The 20,960-nt window shown below is 37.3% G+C and overlaps 1 protein-coding gene across 4 annotated transcripts in view; it reads right to left on the bottom strand.

Annotated features, from left to right (window-relative positions):
- The window catches only part of KLHL5 (kelch like family member 5), a 102,384-nt gene that overhangs the window by 25,461 nt on the left and 55,963 nt on the right, over nt 1-20,960 (bottom strand). For all 4 annotated transcript variants that reach the window (XR_007517681.1, XM_049886347.1, XM_049886346.1 and 1 more), the window contains 3 exons: nt 10,280-10,466; nt 5,228-5,452; nt 1,779-1,941 (listed from right to left, as the gene is read on the bottom strand). Coding sequence is in view for 3 of the 4 variants with exons in the window: in XM_049886347.1 (XP_049742304.1) it covers nt 1,779-1,941; nt 5,228-5,452; nt 10,280-10,466 (575 nt within the window). In the remaining variant the exon portion in view is untranslated. The remainder of the gene's footprint in view (nt 1-1,778; nt 1,942-5,227; nt 5,453-10,279; nt 10,467-20,960) is intronic.

A 20,960-nucleotide genomic window follows, 5' to 3' on the forward strand; every position in this document is an offset into this window, starting at 1 on the left:
TACAGATCCTTAGCTTATGATATAATTACTAGGCTATCAGAATTATATTCAATAAATTGTACTTAAAACAAAAAAATGTTGCTGTTGATTCCAACGCATAGAGGCCTGATAGGACAGAGTAGAACTGCCCCATGGAGTTTCTAAGGAGCAGTTGGTAGATTCGACTGCTGACCTTGGGTTAGCAGCCGAGCTCTTAACCATTGTGCCACCAGGGCTCCAAACTGTACTCTAGGTAAGTTAAAGACTGAAATATTTATTTTTCATTAGAAAGCAAGAAAATACAAGAAAGTATTTCTATGCCTAGAAGTTCAGGCTACCGTAGGTCTAAAAGCATTAGAAATGTCTGTTTTTTTTTTTGTCCTGTATTAGAAATATGGGCTAAAAAAATTGCCCTTGTACAAAATGTATATGTTGTCCAATGAACTAATTCTAAACATTTAAATCAAAAGGTTAAAATCAGGAAGATACTGTTTAGTTTTTTTCCTTCTTTTTTTCATTCACTAGATTTCTTGAGTGGCTGCCTCTTCTACCAATGAGGAAAGATACGTAGTGATGAATTCTGATTTCTTTACTAGAAGAAATGGGGGGGGGGGGGGCAAGGGTGTGGCTATCATATACATTTTAAAAATAGGTTAAATTTTTCTTATCACTTATAATAGTGCTAAAAAATTATAAAAAGTACAATACGACTAATAGGCCCTAAACGAAACAAGACCTTAGGTCAGAAAATACAGAAATTTTTACCAAAATTTTTCTAGTTTTTCTCCTTGTAATCAATAATATGGAAACCCTGGTGATGTAGTGGTTAAGTGCTATGGCTGCAAACCAAAAGGTCAGCAGTTTGAATCCTCCAGGTGCTCTTTGGTAAGTCCAAGGGACAGTTCTACTCTGTCCTGTAGGGTTGCTATGAGTCAGAATTGACTCGACAGCAATGGGTTTGGTTTTAGTTTTTTAATCAATAATATAATTCTACAAATAACTTTAACTGTCTCTATTTTAGCCCTGATTCCTTCCTCTTTCTGGAAACGATGATAAAGCATTTTAAGTGAGCAAAAGGTATACAACAGCTTTTATTTAACAGCCATATGTAAAGCTTCATTCTATGGAAGAAAAGGCTAAAAAAAATATACGTACTTAGTCTCTGAGTAACAAGAGCTATTGATGATGGCTTGATCTTTTTTGATCCAGATCTGTTTTCTCTATTTAGAGCAGGCAAGAGGCAAGAGAACCCTTCTTTTTAAATCCCATCTAGTTTTTACCAGTTTACCAAGGTAAGAAAGAAAAGAAGTAAAAATAAAGATAAATCAGTTAAACAGATGGAAGGAATTATTTAGGGAAATGCTGAGAGAGAAAGGGAGAGGCGGGGAGAGAGAGAGAGAGAGAGAGGCCATACTACTTTTAAAAGATCATATACTTTTAAAGGTATATAAACCACCAGGTCTTTACTGGACAATTTATTAATATTGACTATTTATATAAAATTTCTTCACTCAAAATGACAATTAGAAATTCACAGTATCTCCACATTTAAATGAAAGCCGAACTTAACTTTGAGCTATTTATATTTGTTGTTAGGTGCTGCTGAATCAGTTCTGACTCATTGTGACCCTATGTAGTTATAACTATTATAAAAATGACTAATGATTTCTAAAATTCCTTTATAGCACTCTTAAAGTACTTCTCTTTTATGATTTATTTATGTATATCTTTAAGCTAGAAATTATATAGCTTAATATTTATTTATTGTGTTTTAAATGGAACTATAAGTATTTCCTTACTTTCCACTGAGTACTGCCACACCTACTGTGCTCCTGGGGGTGGACATGGTGGCAACGAAATTCCACTGGCGAGCCTGAGGGTCCCATCTTTCCACTGTATTCAGATAGCTCCAGCCATCATGCCCTCCTACTGCATACATGGGACCTTCCAATACAGCCACACCTTCAAGGAGACAGGGAAAAAGTAATGGCTTGGATTTATTGCTAAGTCTTAAATTAAGAGCACATTTTAATTGAAATATAAGTACAATGAACTGTAAATACTCAAATGTAACTAAGCAAAAACTTACGATATGGATATTTGCCTTCCTCACTGCTTTTCTTAATGGGTGGGTCATGGGGGTGGTGGTAAGAAATAGCACTGTATTTCTTGTCTTAAAAGGTTTAGAAGCAGTATTTGAGGTTTGACCATGGAAAAAAATTTTTTTAATTTTATTTTGTTGTTGAGAATATACACAGCAAAACATATGCTAATTCAACAGTTTCTACATGTATAATTCAGTGACACTGATTACATTCTTCGAGTTGTGTAACCATTCTTACTCTCCTTTTCTCAGTTGTTCCTCCCTCATTAACATAAACTCACTGCCTCCTAAGGCTCTTATATAATCTTTCAAGTTGCTGTTGTCACTTTGATCCCATATAGATAGTTCTTACAAGGGCATAATGCGGGCATAATGCTTAAGGAAGGCATTTTTTAATGGTTAAGCTAAATTATTGTTTGGTTTTACGAAGACTTCAGGGGATAGTTTTGGTTTAAGTTCTAAAGATTATCTCAGGGTAATAGTTTGAGGGGTTCGTCCAGCCTCCATGGCTCCAGAAAGTCCAGTGTCCATGAGAATTTGAAATTCTGTTCTATATTTTCCCCCCTTTGATCAGGATTTTTCTATAGAGTCTTTGATCAAAATGTTCAGTAACAGTAGCCGGGCACCATCCAGTTCTTCTGGTCTCATAGCAAAGGAGGCAGCTGTTCATGGAGGCAATTAGCCACACATTCCATATCCTCTTCCTATTCCTGACTCTTATTCCTCTGTTGCGCCAAGTGAATAGAGACCAACTCTTGTGCCTTGGATGGCCGTCTGCAAGCTTTTAAGACCCCAGGCACTACACGACAAAATAGGAAGTAGAAAAGAAGCTGTGGAAAATTTTTAAAAACTATATCAGGTGCACACATTACTATTGCTTAATACATTTTTCAATAATTTAGATTTAATTTATATTTGTAAAATCATTTTTCTTCCTTTCCACCTATTAATTCAAATTCATGATATTTTACTGTACTTAGATTGATACCACAATCTATTAGTGTGATTCATCACCAGTGAACTCAGCCAAATTCATTTATTCAACAAATATCTGTTGAGTTTCTACTAAGTGCCAGGCACTTAATAACAAAACAGATAAGAGCTCTGCTCTCATGGACCTTGTATTTTAGTGGGGAAAATAGTCACAAAAGATACTTCAGGTATTAAAAAGCGCTAATAAGAAAAATGAAGCAGAGTAAGAGGTTAGAGAGGGTCAGGAGAGATCCCTCTAATAAGCTGACATTTGAGCAGAAGTCTGAATAAGGGTAGGAAATCTAACGTGCAGATATCCAGGGAAAGAGAAGTTGAGACAGCGGCTACAGCATATGCCTGAGGTCTGCTTTGTGTGTCTGAGGTCCAGCAAGGAGGCCAGTTTGGTTGAGCAGGGTGAGAGTAGGTGATGGAAGAATCAGACCATGTAGGGCGGTCAGGGCTATTGTAAGGATTTTGCGTTTTATTCTGAATGAGACGGAGGGTCAGTAGAGATCTTAAAAAGAGGTATGATATGATCATATCCAGGTGAGGTAAAAATATATATCACTTGAAAGTCATAAACACCTGTGAGACAAATATATTTTCATTTGTGAAATCATGTCCAAATGAGATATATTCATGCATGACCCAAACCAACATACCACTCATTTGTTACATTACGTATTTTGCCCTAATGTACAACAAACACACACACACACACATAATTTTTTTCCAAAGGACTGAAGAAAACATAAAAGGATCCATCTACTCCAACCCCTCAAATGCTAACTTTGAAAATATGTATTTTTTTCCAAAAGAAATCTTCATAGAATTCCCACATATAAAGAAATAAAAGAAATGTTTTTTAAGTATAAATTCATTTTATAAGTTCAAATTTGTAACATTTATTATAAGGTAAATTAGTAAGAACAAGGCTGTTTTAAAGGGCATAACAACCTGAGTTAAGGGCTCAAAAAAGACACTTTGAGTTATATGATCATTCTCCTTTGAACTCACTGCAGTTCCGTAAGTCATTAGTGTGGTGCTTAGAATGAATGTATGATTAAATCTGTCCATGTCAACCACGTACTTAGCACCAGACATGTGAGACCATCCTAGATCATCCAACAGTCCTGCCAGCTGACCACAGATTCATGAGAAAACCCAGCAGATATCAGCCAAGGCAGCCCAGACCCTAAGAACCACCCAATTGACCCACAGATCTATGAGCTAAATAAATGGTTGTGGTCTGGAGCTCTGGTGGTGCAGTGATTACAGTGTTCGACTGCTAACCTAAAAGTCGGCAATTCGAAACCACCAGCGGCCCAACAGGGAAAAAATGTGGCAGTCTGCTTCTGTAGAGGTTGACAACCTTGGAAACCTTATGGGGTCGCTATGAGTCAGAATCAACTTGATGGCAGTGGGTAAGATCTGCAGTAGTTTGTTATGTAGAAAAATCTTGCTGATACATATACATTTCAAGTCCCCATCTAATTTTATTCCCCACCTTCTCCACTCTCATCAAATAATTCTTTCTCCTATTTCATTCGGAAAAGAGAAGTCACTTGATACAAGATCTCTAAATTCTCTTCTGTCCATTTCAGAATGCGCCATTAGTTCCTTGAGGGTAGAAATAAGTGCCTCCTTCATCTTTATACACCTATAGAGCAAAGAGCATGGCACACAGTAGATGCTTAATAAATGTCTGCTCAGTGAATACTGAATGAGAGATTGAACATCTCTATCATTACATTCTCTGAGCTACCACTCATTTCTGCTTAAAAGTCAGGGAAAATAGATCAAAAACAACACTACTAAAGATTTTAAAATAAGTGTTTCATTTAAGCTAGATACCACTAATTGTCAACAAGGAACATATGAATGGGGGGAGGCTGCAGTTTGGTGTCGCTACACTAAAATCCTTTAGTATCCATTTTTTTTTTTTTTTTAATCCATGTTTTTACTTGTATTGGTTGCTGCCACATTCATGTATATGCTTGTTTTTCCTGCTTCTTCTCAGGTGACAAGGAATTTGTGAAGGAATGCTTGGTGACTGATTGCTGCTGAGTCAGCAGCTGCCACGCTGGTCATCTTCTACCTGGTACAGGATGTAAAAATGCTGTGAAAGCCTAACATACAATATCATAAGCAAGTGTACATAGTTATACTTACCAAGGCCATGTCTATGTGTGGACATTGGAGGCATCACACTCCAGGTTTTTGTTTTGGGGTTGTAGCACTCTACTGTATTCAAAGTCTTCAGGCCATCTCTTCCTCCAACCACATACAGTTTGTCATCTAACACTGCGACACCAAACTGCAGCCTCCTCCCATTCATATTTGCTACAGGGGTCCACATATTTGTGCGGAGATCATACTTTTCAATGCTTGTTGCTCCTTAATAGTAACATACAGAAGTTATACAAATAAAAATTTCACCCTGAGTATTTTATGAAATTATACACACAAAAATATAATTTTACTAGCATTGACAATAATACTTTTTTTTTTATTAACTTTTATTGAGCTTCAAGTGAACGTTTACAAATCACATCAGACTGTCACATATAAGTTTATATACACCTTACTCTGTACTCCCACTTGCTCTCCCCCTAATGAGTCAGCCCTTCCAGTCTCTCCTTTCGTGACACTTTTGCCAGCTTCCAACTCTCTCTATCCTCCCATCCCCCCTCCAGACAGGAGATGCCAACACAGTCTCAAGTGTCCACCTGATATCATTAGCTCACTCTTCATCAGCATCTCTCTCCTACCCACTGTCCAGTCCCTTCCATGTCTGATGAGTTGTCTTCGGGAATGGTTCCTGTCCTGTGCCAACAGAAGGTTTGGGGACCATGACCGCCGGAACTCCTCTAGTCTCAGTCAGACCATTAAGTATGGTCTTTTTATGTGAATTTGGGGTCTGCATCCCACTGATCTCCTGCTCCCTCAGGGGTTCTCTGTTGTGCTCCCTGTCAGGGACAATAATACTTTTATTATACTCCAATACGCTGCTGTATGATCTGGCCCTATGTCTTTAACCTCATCTCTTAATATTCTTTCAGGCATTCACCAGGTTCCAATATTTGAAGGTCAAGTGGGTAAGGAATATGTGTCAAAGGAGGCTGAGAAGCAACAGCCAGAAATGAGAGGAAAAGCAGTGCCATGGAAGTTGAAAGAAAAAAGTTTCGAGCAGGTTGGACTGCTGCTGAGAGACCCAGTATGATAAAGACTAATAAGTATTATTGGATCTAGCTATTTGGAAGTCATTGATGGCTTCAGGGAGTATATCCTTACTGGGGGGACGCTGGTGGTTCAGGGGTAGAATTCTCACCTTCCATGCAGGAGATCTGGGTTTGGCTCCTGGCCAGTGTACTTTGTGTGCAGCCACCACCTGTCTGTCAGTGGGGCTTGTGTGTTGCTATGATGCTGAACAGATTTAAGGGGAGCCAAAGAAAGGCCTGGTGATCTACTCCCAGAAAGTCAGCCAATGAAAACCCTGTGGATCACAACGGTCACTTCAATCCTCTGAACTTCTAATACAACAGGCAATCAGTGCTATCCTGACAGAATTACTGTCACTTGATAAGGATCACACCAAACACTTCAAAAGTATTTGTTACAAGTAGGTCATCAGAGCACTAGTACTACTGACCCTCTGCTAAATTTAAAAATAGTTTGTTATAGGTATAAACCAAAAAACCAAACCCACTGCTGTGGAGTCAACCGTGACTCATAGTGACCCTACGGGACAGAGTAAAACTGCCCCACAGGGTTTCCAAGGAGCTGATGGCGGATTTGAACAGCTGACCTTTTGGTTAGCAGCTTGACCTCTTAGCTGCTGTCTCATATGCTGTAGTTTTTATTATTTTTTATACACCTTAAAAATTCTAAGTTATTTGGAGGGAGGGATAGCTATGAAGTCTTCCTCTACCTCTGTTTTCTTCATAGTACCAAGTATAGTGCTTTGTACATAGTAATTGTTCAAAAATATTTTTATTTGAATAATCTTTCTCTTCAGGTTTTTTTTTGCTATAGTGAGATTTTATTATATTATTTAATGCAATATTATACTTAATTCATCACTAAATTTGATCTTAAAAGCTTCTTCCTTTCATCAAATTAAAAGGTAATGCTAATCACATTTCCTCACTAATATATTTGGACAATATTTTCTTCATTTGGATTTTTCTTTTTAATTTGGATCTGAATTCTTTTAGATCTTGTTCATTAAGGGGTATCATCCTGTTGCCGCTGCCAACTCACAGTGGCCCTACAGGACAGGGTAGAACTGCCCCATAGAATTTCCAAGAAGTGGCTGGTGAACTTTTGGTCAGCAGCCGAGCTCTGAACTACCATGTCACCAGGGCTCCCCAGCAGTATCATAGTCTTATATCATCATAACTAAAAGTTACTCTCATAAAATCAAACACAATTCTTAAAACATAAAATCTTAGAAGTCTCAAACGTGTATCTTTAAAAACCCCAAATACCCCAAAATAAATAAATAAATAAATAAATAAGTCCTAATAATTGAAAACTCTATGTAAAACCTTAGGACTTCCCTAATTCATACTGAAAAATCAACCTTTAAAAAAGAAAGCGCACAAATATTCTAATATTTTCTTAGTGGCTGATTAGAACCATCACCATCTTATTTGTTGGGCCCTATACTAAACACAAGGACCTCTGAGGCACGTGGTTAAGTACTTGGCTGCTAACTGAAAGGTTGGTAGGTCAAACCCACCAGCTTCTCCACCGGAGAAAGATGCAGCAGTCTGCTTCTGTAAAGATTTACAGCCACAGAAACCCTATGCGGCAGTTCTACTCTGACCTATAGGGTCACTATGAGTCGGAATTCTACTTGACAGCAATGGGTTTTTTATAATAAACAGAAAAAAAGGTTCTAGGTGGCACAAATGGTTTGCTCTTAACTGCTAACATAAAGTTTGGTGGTTTGAACCCACCCAGTGTACTGTGGAAGGCCTGGCAATCTGCTTCTGTAAAGATTACAGCCAAGAAAACCCTATAAAGCAGTTCTACTCTGTAACATGCTGGGTCGCCATTAGTCAGTATCAAGTCTATGGCAACTAACAATGTACTAAACAGACATAGAAAGAAAGGGGCCAAGAGCTCAATGATCAGACCACCATCCAACTAATGCAAATTGCTCTTCGTTATAAAGACTCTGGAAATAAGGTCAGTGAAGATTTCTTGAATGTGGTGGAAGGTCAGGATATTCTACTATCAAGAAAGACTCAGAAATAAAGTTGGTCAAGTGGCAAGGGCCTTATTAGAGAAAATCCTGAAAACCAGAAAGAAGAATTTACACCTGATGTGCTAAGAAATAAAGACCGCTGGAGTTTTTAAGCAGAGTAATGGTATGATAAATGAAGAGTTAAGGAGCAGATTGTAGTCTCCAGAGTCAGAATGCCTGTATTTGAATTCTGATTTATGACTTTTTAGTTATGTGATCCTGGGAACATTACTTAACTTCTCTAAGTCTTGGTATCCTCATCGATAAGAGAGAGCAGAAGCATTGAACTCTTAAAACTGTTATGAAGATGAAATGAAACAATATAGGTCAAGTGCTTAGCATAATGCCTGATACATATGAACAACATAATGAATGCTATCTCCCCAAATCAACACAATTAAAACAGGTAGGATGAATTGACAGGATGAAGAACATCGCATCTGGGGGGCAGAGCATTCCATTGAGAGGGGATAGCTAGTGCAATGTCCCTGATGTGGGATAATGTTTGGCATGTTAGAAGAACAAGGAAGTTAATGGGGCTGCAACAGGAGTGAAGGGAGAAGTATGAGCTGAGGTCAGAGAGGCAGCCAGAGGCCAGAGAGGTATTGTCAGGGAATTGCAGGCTATTAGTTTTTTTAGTACTAGAAATTCAGAGGAAGGGAGATCAATGTGTACTGAGATTACACACAGAAAACTTCTGCACAATACCTGGCACAGAGTAGGCACTATGTATCATGATAGTTGCAACTATTGCTACAATTAGTAATGACTGTTGCAAAAATGGTATAAAAAATTCCAGAGACCCTTGACCTAGATTTCCTAAATGTTTCCATTTTACTATGTTTGATATATATGTATATATTGTTTTCAGAACTACTTAAGAGTAGTAAAAAATTAGGCATGATGCCCTTGTGCCCCTACGTGCTTCAGTTTGTATTCCCCAAAACAGGAAATTCTCTTACAAAGCGACAGTACAATCATCAAAATCTGTGTGTTGACATTGATAAAACGATATTATCTAAGCTACAGAATTTATTTGGATTTTGTCAAATGTCCAATTATGTCCTTATAGCAAAAGAAAATCCAAGATCATGCATTATAATCAGCTGTCATGTCTCTTTAGTTTCCTTTGATCTTGCACAATTCCTGAATCTTTTTTATTTCATCACACTGACATCTTTGAAAAAGATTACAGACAGACAACTTATCTTGTAGGCTGTCCCTCAGCCTGGATTTGTTTCTTTCTCACGACTGAATTCAGTTTATACACTCTTGGCAAGGATAACACACCTGTGCTGCTGAAGTCCTTCTCAGCACACCGTGTCAGGGGCACATGCTGTCTTATTACTAGCAGTGCTCACTGGTGAACGCTGCTCATTTGGTTCAGGAGCTGCACGCTGGTTCTCTCCCCCATAGAGATGCTGTTTTACCCTTTGTGACTACTGAGCACATGATGGGAAGATACTTGAAGACTAAATATCCTGTTCTCTTCAAACTTTCACTCACTCGTCTCAGTATCCATTGACGGTTTTTGCCCGAATCAATGGTTATTATGATGGTTGCCAAATGGTGATCTTCTAATCTCATCTTTCCTCCTACATTTATTAGTTGGCATTTTACTGGAAGGAAGAGCCTTCCCTTCTTTAATTATATATCAGTGTGGACTTGAAGAAATTTATTGATTCAAGAGACTATACTCTTTTACAATCATTATTTTGATGCTCGTGTTATCCCAGATTTGAACAGTGGTAGCTCCTACATGCTCTGCTTCCTGCTGCCTCTGGCCAGTCTCCATCATTGTTTAAGCATTTCTTTACTTTCTGGCATTACAAGATGTTCCAGGCTTATTTTGTACTTTTCCTGCCCCAGTCCTAGAACCAGCCATTTCTCCAAAGAACCCTTTGATCATACATATTCACTATTAAAACCAGTTCTTTTTATCTTCCCCCAAATAAAAAATCTTTTGATACCTTTTGTTGAATCCATTCCTCCAACTGCAAACAATGTACCAACAGTTGACTTCCTAGGTTTTGTCCGAGGACTTTGTAACATGGGCCGTCTCTCTGGTAATAAATGGTATTTCATTGCTTCCATAATAAGTTTCTGACATTCTATATCATCCCGAAAAAGTGCATTATTTTCCATGTCTGCCAGGAACTAGAAAAGAATATTGAGTATATATAGTGAATGACAAAGGAAAAAGTAAGGTTAAAAGAATAAATGATATAATTCATAAATAGAAATTATACTTTTTAAAAATTCAAGTCTGAACACCTATTTTTAACTAAAATATGCAACATTTACAAAACTTCCATTTTAAATTTCATTGAAAAATAAAAATTGAGAATATATATTCTAAAATTTTAATAGTGTTTATCTGAGTAGTAGGAATTCTAGTGTTTAAAAATTTTTTTTTACTACTTTTCTGTATTTTCCAAATTTCCTAATAAGTCATTTTACTTCTTAATGGAAAAAATTTAAATGAGGAAGAAAAATTATTAGTTGAAGTTGACTGATTAGGCTGTATTTACCTGACTTCTCTAAACAATGCTCAAACAGTAACAAAGCAAAACTTAATTTCTGAAGGGGAAAATAACTGCAAATGGTGATTATTCTAAAAAATGGAAATCCCCATGCTTCAGTGAATCCTCTTTTTTACTTATGTAATTTTATATAAATGCATAACTATGGCCACACTCTGCTTTTTAAAAACGGAAAATCTTTTCCTTTTTTGTTTGGTTCTCCATCACCCCTCATCATTCTTCCCTCCCTCCCTGCCTTGTAAACAACACAGTGTGTATTCTTTCATATTTTTTCCATACTTACAGAATCATATGCTGACATAATTCTCAGATATATATATACCTATAGATTAGGTATATATATTTTTCTTTCACTCATTATTTATTAGATGCTGCTTTAGTCATCTAGTGCTGCTATAACAGAAATATCACAAGTGGATAGCTTTAACAAAGAGAAATTTATTCTTTCACAGTCTAAGAGGCTAGAAGTCCAAAGTCAGGGTGCTAGCTCCAGGGGAAGGCTTTCTTTCTCTGTTGGCTCTGGGGGAAGGTCCTTGTCATCAATGCTCCCTGGTCAAGAAGCTTCTCAATGCAGGGACCCTGGGTCCAAAGGGTCCAGCCTGGGTCCAAAGCCTCCTGGCTTGTGTTTCTTGGTGGTATGAGGTCCCCATGTCTCTCTGCTTGCTCTTCTCTTTTATATCTCAAAAGAGATTGGTTTAAGACACAACCTAATCTTGCAGATTGAGTTCTGCTTCATTAACATAACTGCCTCTAATCCTGCCTCAATAACATCATAGAAGTAGGATTTACAACACATAAGAAAATCACATCAGATGACAAAATGGTGGAAAATCACACAATGCTAGGAATCATGGACTAGCCAAGTTGACAGATATTTTGGAGGGACACAATTCAATCCATGACTGATACTTTGTTACATTTTGCCATTTTTACTCAACAATACCTCGTGAAAAGTCCTCCAAGTTTTCTACAAAAGGTATAGTTCTGATTTCTTCTTTTAAATAACTGAATAATATTCCATACTGTAAATGTACTAATATTTTCAGTCTTTTTTTATTATGGACATTTTGTTTCCATTATATACATACATTCATACATTCTTAAACACATATGTACACATATACACAATATATATAAATACACGTACACATTTGCATGCTTTTTTTTCCCCCTACTATAAACAAGTCTTGTACACTTGTCCTTACGTACGTACTAATTTTACCTCTATGAGAAATGAATTCAATTTGGGAAATGAATTGGTCCAGGAGGGCTCAAGCGTATAAAGATGGGCGGGAAAAAAGTTAGATTGCTTTTCAAAGAGGCTGTAACACTTGTTTCCATCAGCCATGTATGAGAGAACACCATTCCTGTCAGGAATAAGTATTAGAGCTCTTTTTATTTTTTGCAGTGATATGACATTGTTTCTTCAATTTGAATTTTCCTGAAGAGTGAATATTAGCATCTTTTCATACTTCTGGTCACTTGTAATTGCTCTTCTCTCTGTCCTTCCTTCATTTCTGTATTAAGTTGTTTATCTTTTGATTGGCAATTTATAAGAGTTCTTTCTAATACACACATACACACAAATCTTTTGACATTCGACTGTATTTTTCTAGATTTATCATCTGTCTATTGAGGTTGTTTCATAACACTTTTTCTATTTTTAGGTCATTAATTATGTCTGTTTTCACAACTTCTGAATTTGCAGTCTTGGTTAGAAAGTCTATTTTCCTCCAGTTTGTGAACATAGTCTGCTAGATTATATGGTAAGATTTTATTGCTTTATTTCTTTCATTTAGGCCACTGATCCATGTAAAATTAATTTTTATGTAGAGTATATGAGTGGAGGACCATTGTATTTTTTTCCTGACATGTAGTTGGTTCTGTACCAGCAACATTTAGTAAGTAATCCCTTCCTCCCTTTTCTCAACTGAATTGAACCTTGACCATATACTGCATTCTCAGAAATAGATGTCAGATATATGAGATCTATTGTTTGATTTTTAATTCTGCTCCACTGACCCATTTGCCTATTCCTATTCTAATACCATTTTTTAAAATTAAAACCTGTTTCTATCAAGTCAATTCTGACTCATAGTGACCTTATAGGACAGAGCAGAACTGCCCCATAGGGTTTCCAAGGCTGTAATCTTTATGGAAGCAGACTGCCACATCTTTTTCCTGTATGTACGCATGCATCTATCTCTCTATCTAAATAAGTTATGTTGTCGTTGTTAGGTACTGTCGAGTTGATGACGACTCAGTGACCCTATGTGCAACAGAACAAAACACTGTCTAGTCCTGCGCCATCCTCACAATTCTTGTTATGCTTCAGCCCACTGTTGGAGCCACAGTGTCACTCCATCTTGCTGAGGGTCCTCCTCTTTTTCACTGACCCGCTACCAAGCATGATGTCCTTCTCCAGGGACTGATCCCTCCTGATAACATGTCCAAAATATATGAGATGCAGTCTCACCATCCTTGCTTCTAGTTGTACTTCTTCCAAGACAGATTTGTTCATCCTTCTGGCAATCCATGGTATATTCAATATTCTTCACCAACGCCACAATTCAAAGGCGTCAATTCTTCTTCTGTCTTCCTCATTCGTTGTCCAGCTTTCACATGCATATTGATGAGATTGAAAATACCATGGCTTGGGTCAGGCACACCTTAGTCTCTGAGGTGACAAATTTGCTTTTCAACACTTTAAAGAGGTTTTTTTGCAATAGATTTGCCCAATGTAACGTGTCTTTTGATTTCCTGACTGCTGCTTCCATGGGTGTTGACTGTGGATCCAAGTAAAATGAAATCCTTGACAACTTCAATCTTTGCTTATTGTTCCAGTTGTAAGGATTTTTGCTTTATTTATGTTGAGCTATAATTCACACTTTAAGCTGTGGTCTTTTATCTTCATCAGTAAGTGCTTCAAGTCCTCTTCACTTTCAGCAAGCAAGGTTGTGTCATATGAGTAATGCAGTTTGTTAATGAGGCTTCCTTCAATCCTGATACCACATTCTTCACCTAGTCCAGCTTCTCGGATTATCTGCTCAGCATACAGATTGAATAAGTATGGCAAAAAGATACAACCCTGATGCATACCTTTTTCTGACTTTAAATGATGCAGTATCCCCTTGTTCTGTTCAAACGACTGCCTCTTGATCTAGGTACAGGTTCCTCCTGAGCACAATTAAGTGTTCTGGAATTACCGTTCTTCTCAATAACTAACACAGGTTATAAGGAGTTTTTAAATTTTCATTTTAGACTTAGAAGTCATAGGAATATTGTTGCCTAGCCAGGGTTAAATTTGAATAATAGAGGTACCTCTTGCTCCCAACTACAACCTCAGTAGATCTAAGGAGAGTGCTCTAGAGAAGCAGTCATTAAATATGAAGTATCCTGCTGGATGTAAATAACAAAACTCCAAAGCAAATGAAGATTAAAATACAGGTTATAAGGTAGTCCATCTCACTCCAGATGTTATGTGTAAGTCTTAAATTTATGCTAAATTTTCATTTAGAATCAATAATGAATTTCTGTAACAAATGCTTTTCCAGGGAAAATAAAAATTCTATTTGGAGTTTAATAAAGTGGGTTATATTATAGTGTAGCTGGCAATTCTATTGATTTTCGCTTAAAAGGAATTAAAATGTTTCTCATAATAAACTGAGATTTGTGAAATTACCAAGACTATATAGTTTCATTTTTCCCTTAAATTCAACTATCAAAATTCAGCTAACAATGACCAAAGGTAATCTAAAACCAAAATATTCATTATTAAACAGACCTATATGTTTAAATATTTGGTTTTATTAAAGTTTGGACAGTGTCTTCATTACGTTTATTCATTTTTTTCTCCTTTGAGTTGAGGAAGGCATACGTTTTCTTGAGCACAAAACACATAGAAGCCAAGGTGGTCCTTCTAGAATTCAATGCAGTGGAGAGGCAAAAAAAAGTGGCAGTGTTTCTCTTTGGATAGAAAGCCATGCCATGCCAGGTGTGCTTCCCTTGCTTCACCAGCAGTGAGGCCTATGGACCCACAAGACACTGAGGTAATAGGGAAGAAAGGCCAACTGCATCTCATCAGAGTGCCCTAGGAGAGTAGCTTAACATTCCGTACAGGTGCCAAATGCCCCTTCAAATATGGGGAGAGAATGCAGCTGAATATGCAGAATATGGGTATAATGAGCAAGGATTCTATGTTCCTTTGATCAGTATACTATCTTTACACTTCTTGGTTCCTAAAAAATGATGAGGAAATATACAGTCCACAGTTCTAAAAATATAAAATCATGTTTTAATAATGGAAGACTCTCTAGCAAAAGTCGCTGTAAAAAACAGTTTGTGGCATTTGGAAACTGAGCATAGCATGCCAAAGGCAAAAAAAAAAAAAAAAAGCCAAATTAAGACCTAAGTGTCAGGACCTACGCCAGAGTATAAATTCTCATATTAATTATCCCACATTTTTTCTGTGCACACAAAACATAGTTATAATTGCTGTAGAAACCATTAATGAATATGCATTGGGTTGGCTCATTTAGATTAATCTTAATGTTTATATTACTTCTGTTATATATAATTACTTTAGTCCTTCCTAAATAAAAATGTGAAAAAAAATAGTATAAAGTCTTGGAGGATTTAACTTGTAACTGCAATCTAGAGTAAAATATATTTCCTAGCATGCTGACAATCTCTGTAATTTATGAAAAAAAATAATAGATGAAAATATAAAGCCATTATTCTAAGTATCAAATTAGTCAAATGGAAGGTACTAGGTTTCATTCTAAAAATTATTCAGAAGGCATTGTGAGAGAACTACAAAACGCATGCTCTCATATACCCCACATTTTGGGTGAATACAGTTGCCTCCTTTATCATAAAGAATGGCAAATTAGTAAAATGAAAGCATTTAGAAAACAGGAGAAAATTTTCCAATTTATAAATTTTTATCTTCACTCACCTCATCTGAGTATTTCTCTAAAACTGTCCCCTGAAAGACTCTAATGTAAGAAGTAAAATGAGTTATTTATGAATTCTACAGATTTTAAAAAAATTTTGGTTTCAAAAATTTGTAAATTGAAAGAATGTTAAAAGTAAATACGGACTCATATCTCTGAATTTTAGTAGAATAACAATAATGAGAACTGAGGACAGAATAATAGAAACCAAGGTACTTGTAATATGTGCTATTAGGAACATTAAGAATTTACGTGTCAGGCAAACAATGTTACATATATATTTACCACAATTTAAAAAAAAAGAGTGTAGGTGTCAAAAACGTTTTAAATAATGTACATAAATGTCCTAGTATTTCTACCCATTTTGTTTACAATTTGATCAAGTTTGGAATAGTTTCAAAGTAAAATAAAATAATAAACACTTGTCTTCTGGGTTATTCAGGATTTCAAAAAGCCAGATTAAAATGGTCATTTGGTAGAGGATTGCTTAAGGATCTACTGTGGGAGTCACTAAAATAAACTTACTATACGTACCCCTCCTGTTATTGTTAGCTGCCATGGAGTCCGCCTCTGACTCATGGTGAAACCATGCCAACTGGAACCAAACACTTCCCACTCCTGTGCCACCCCGTGATTGGTTAAGAATCAGACTTCTGTGATCCATTGGCCAATTTTCAGAAGTAGATCATCGGGTTCATCTTAGTCTGGAAGCTCTGTTCAGCATCATTGCAACACGCAAGCCTCCATGACAAATGGGTGGTGGCTGCATGTGAGGTGCATTGCATGGGAATTGAATCCAGGTCTCCTGCATGAACCACCACTGCTCCCACTAAACTTGCTGCCATTGGGTACATTCTGACTCCTAGGGACCCTATTATAGGAGAGAGTACAACTGTCCCATAGGGTTTCCAAGGCTGTGATTTTTACAGAAGCAGACTGCCTCAACTTTCTCCCACAGAGTGGCTAATGGGTTCCAACAGCCGACCTTTCGGTTAGCAGCACTGAGCTTAAGCACCGCGCCATCAGGGCTCCTGCTTCTACTTGTTGTTGTTATGTTGATAGGTGCCATTGACTCAGTTCCAACTCACAGTGATCCTATGTACGACAGAATGAAACACTGCCTGGTCCTGTGCCATGCTCACGATCGTTGCTATGCCTGAGCCCATCATTGTAGCCACTGTGTCAACCCATTTCATTGAGGGCCTTCCTCTCCTTCACCGACCCTCTACTTTACCACACATGATGTCCTTCTCCAGGGACTGGTCCCTCCTGTTAATGTGTTCAAAATATGTGAGACGAAGTCTCACTGTCCTCCCTTTCAAGGAGCATTCTGGCTGTACTTCTTTGAGGACAGATTTGTTCATTCTTCTGGTAGTCTGCAGTATATTCAATATTCTTCACCAACACCATAATTCAAAGGTATCAATTCTTCTTCAGACTTCCTTAATTCATTGTCCAGCTTTCGCATGCAAATGAGGCAACTGAAAATACCATAGGTTGAGTCAGGTGCACCTTAGTCCTCAAAGTGACATCTTTGCTCTTTAACACTTTAAAGAAATCTTTTGCGGTAGATTTGCCCAATGCAGTACCTCCTTTGATTTTTCTTGACTGCTGCTTCCATGGGCGCTGATTGTGAATCCAAGTAAAATGAAATCCTTGACAACTTCAGTATTTTCTCCACTTCTAATGATGATGCTTATTGGTCCAGTTGTGAGGACTTTTGTTTTTTTTTATGTTGAGGTGTAACCCATACTGAAGGCTGAAGTTTTTGATCTTCATCAGTAAGTGCTTCAAGTCCTCTTCGTTTGCAGCAAGCAAGGTTGTATCATCTGCATATCACTAGTGGTTAATGAGTCTTCCCCCAATCCTGATCTGCATTCTTCATCAAGTGGGCTTCTTGAATTATTTGCTCAGCATACAGGTTGAATAAAGTATGGTGAAAGGATGCAACCCTGATGCACAGCTTTCCTGATTTTAAACCATGCAGTATCCCCTTGTTCTGTCTGAACGACTCCCTTTTGGTCTATGTACAGGTTCTGCATGAGCACAATTAAATGTTGTAGAATTCCCATTCTTCACAATGTTATCCATTATTTGTTATGATCTACACAGTTGAATGCCTTTGCATAGTCAATAAAATACAGGTAAACATCTTTCTGGTATTCTCTGCTTTCAGCCAAGATTCATTTGACATCAGCAATGCTATCCCTGGTTCCAGTCCTCTTCTGAATCTGGCCTGAATTTCTGGCAGTTCCCTGCTGACATATTGCTACAAGTTTTTGAATTATTTTCACTGAAATTTTACTTGCATGTGATGTTAATAGTATCATTTGATGATTTCCACCATCTGTTGGATCACCTTTCTTTGGAATAGGCACAAATATGGATCTCTTGCAGTCAGCTGGCCAGGTAGCTGTCTTCCAAATTTCTTGGCATAGACGAGTTAGCGCTTCCAGGGTTACAGCCATTTGTTCAAACATCAAATTGGTATTCTGTCAATTCCCAGAGCCTTACTTTTTGCCAATGCCTTCAGTGCAGTTTGGACTTCTTTCTCCAGTACCACTGGTTTGTGATCTTACGCTACCTTCGGTTCTTTCAGCTTAAGAAATGCTGAGTGTGTTCTTCCCTTCTGTTTTTCTAACTACAGGTTTTGCACACTTTATTATAATACCTTACTTTGTCTTCTCAAGCCGCTCTTTGAAATCTTCTGTTCAGCTTTTACTTTATCATTTCTTCCGTTTGCTTTAGGTAGTCTACATTCAACAGTAAGTTTCAGAGTCTCTTTTGACTTCCATTTTGGTCTTATCTTTCTTTTCTGTCTTTTTAATGACCTTTTGCTTTCTTCATGTATGATGTCACTGATATCATCCCACGACTTGTCTGGTCTTCGATCATTAGTGTTCAATGTGTCAAATGTATTCTTGAAATGGTCTCTAAATTGAGGTAGGATATTCTCAAGGACGTATTTTTGCTCTCTTGGATTTGTTTTAATTTTCTTCAGGTTCAATTTGAACTTGCATATGAGCAATTGATGGTCTTCACATTAACACAGCAGAAGAAAACCTTATTTTGTTAGCATCATTGGAAAAGGAGCTATTTCAGAAAACTAATTTTTCCAAGTAACTGAGCCTAATGACAATTTTTTATATTAGTCATTTATTATTTGACAGTCATTAGACAATTTTAACAACTGTCATAACTGTCACATTCCCCTGCCTTTTAAAATAGAACATACAGAATACAATCTGACATTTTCTTGATGATTTTAGAGTCTATTTTAAAACTTTATCACCTGATAACTCTTTCTGCAACTTTGCCCTTCACTTTTACTGAGGCGGGGAAAAAATCAGCCATTATCTCTAAACTTCACAATACTGCAATGCACTATTATCTTTTTAGAAAAGAAAAACATTGTTCAGAAAGGTGAAGTACTATGTCTGAATTAGGGCAATGTGCTTCCATCATCACTAGTTGACTAAAATTCATCATGTTAAGACAGTCTCAAACTTGAACACGCATCAGAAGTATCCAAAGGCTTTTTAGAACACAATTTGCTAGGCCCCACCCCCAGAGCTTCATATTTAGTGGCTGTGGGGCCTTAATAATTTGCATTTCAAACAAGTTCTCTGGTGGTGCCCATCCTACTGTTGGGGATCACACCTTGAGAACCACTGGCTAATCCAGTAGACTTTTAGTCCTTATTTGTCTATAGCATCCGAGGCTGCTAATACTTCCTTTCTTAAACTTGGAATCTATTTTCACTACCACTCCAGATACTCGGCCAAGTTTAAGAGCTACCACTAAATACAGTATTAAGGTTTCTCAGGGTTCCACCCCTAGCTCTTTTCTATTTTCCTTGGCCAGTGACTTTCTTTTCCCCTTGGCTTCAACTACCTAAATAAGTGATTTTTTAAAATTTCTTCTCAGACTCTAAGAGGATTAAAGGTGCCAAGAAGCTCTGGGAACATGATTCTCCCACTTCCTTCCCCACCCTAAAATCAGCTCTTCTTCCTCTATTTCTTGTCTCAATTGATAGCACTTTCATTACCTAGTTGCACAAACAAGAATCATCCTGGGCCCTTCTTTTTCTCATATTCTCAACCATTTCACCAGTCATTAATTTTTATCAATTTGACCTTCTAAATAGCTCTTGAGCCTGGTAATTTCTATCTCCACTGCCAGAGAGTGCCTAATTCACTTCTTATTTGAATTCCAATAGCCTCCCATTAGGGTTTCTAGTTTTGACCCTTCTGATCCATCATCCCCAGTACAGTCATACTGACCTTTTTAAAATAAAAATTTCATTATGACATTCCTCTGTTTAAAATCTTTAGTGCCTCCTTACTTCTTATAGGATAAAATCCAAACTCCCTGGCATGACTAAAGAGTCTCCATGATCTGGTCTGTTTTCCTGTCCAGCCTCATCTCTTGACACTGCCCCTCCCCCCCACCCTTTTATTTTTCTACTCTATGCAAACTATCTTGAAATTCCAGAAAATAAAATATTCACTCATGACTCCATACGTAGGTACAATCTGCTGTCTCTCTGGGACCACCATTCCCCTTTCTTTGGGTGGCTAATCCATAATGCAGATCACGTGACACTTCAGGAAGTCACTTCTCTCTGCTTCATCACAATCAGTCTGAATGGACTACTTCTATTATTTTCACAATACCATGTTCACATATCTAGCACAGCCTTTATCTCATTACATTGTAATCACTGATTTATTTTTAATCTATTTTTTCTTCCACCTGATATCACCGCCCCTGGCCAACAATTTTAGTACATTTAAGAGGCAGAGCAGTTTAATGGAAAAGCCACAGAACTTTACTTAGATCTGGGTCCTACTTATTAGCTCTACAATGTTAGCCCAGTAGCAAAGCCAAATACAGCTACAATTAAGAAGGACAGGAATTTATGTAATCACTTTGTGATTTTGAACATATGGGTTTACTGTTTTGGTCTGTTACTTCATTTGTACAACAGAGGCTGGACTAAATGATCTCCAAAGTGTCTTTCAACTCTAAGATCTTATGACAACAGAAATTCTGAAGGTCCCTGACAGTCATGCAAATACCAAACCAAAAAGCCAAATCCAGTACCGTCGAGTTGATTCCGACTCGTAGCATCCCTATAGGACAGAGTAGAA

Source organism: Elephas maximus, chromosome 5, assembly GCF_024166365.1.
Source record: "Elephas maximus indicus isolate mEleMax1 chromosome 5, mEleMax1 primary haplotype, whole genome shotgun sequence".
In the NCBI taxonomy this organism is placed as follows: Eukaryota; Metazoa; Chordata; class Mammalia; order Proboscidea; family Elephantidae; genus Elephas; species Elephas maximus.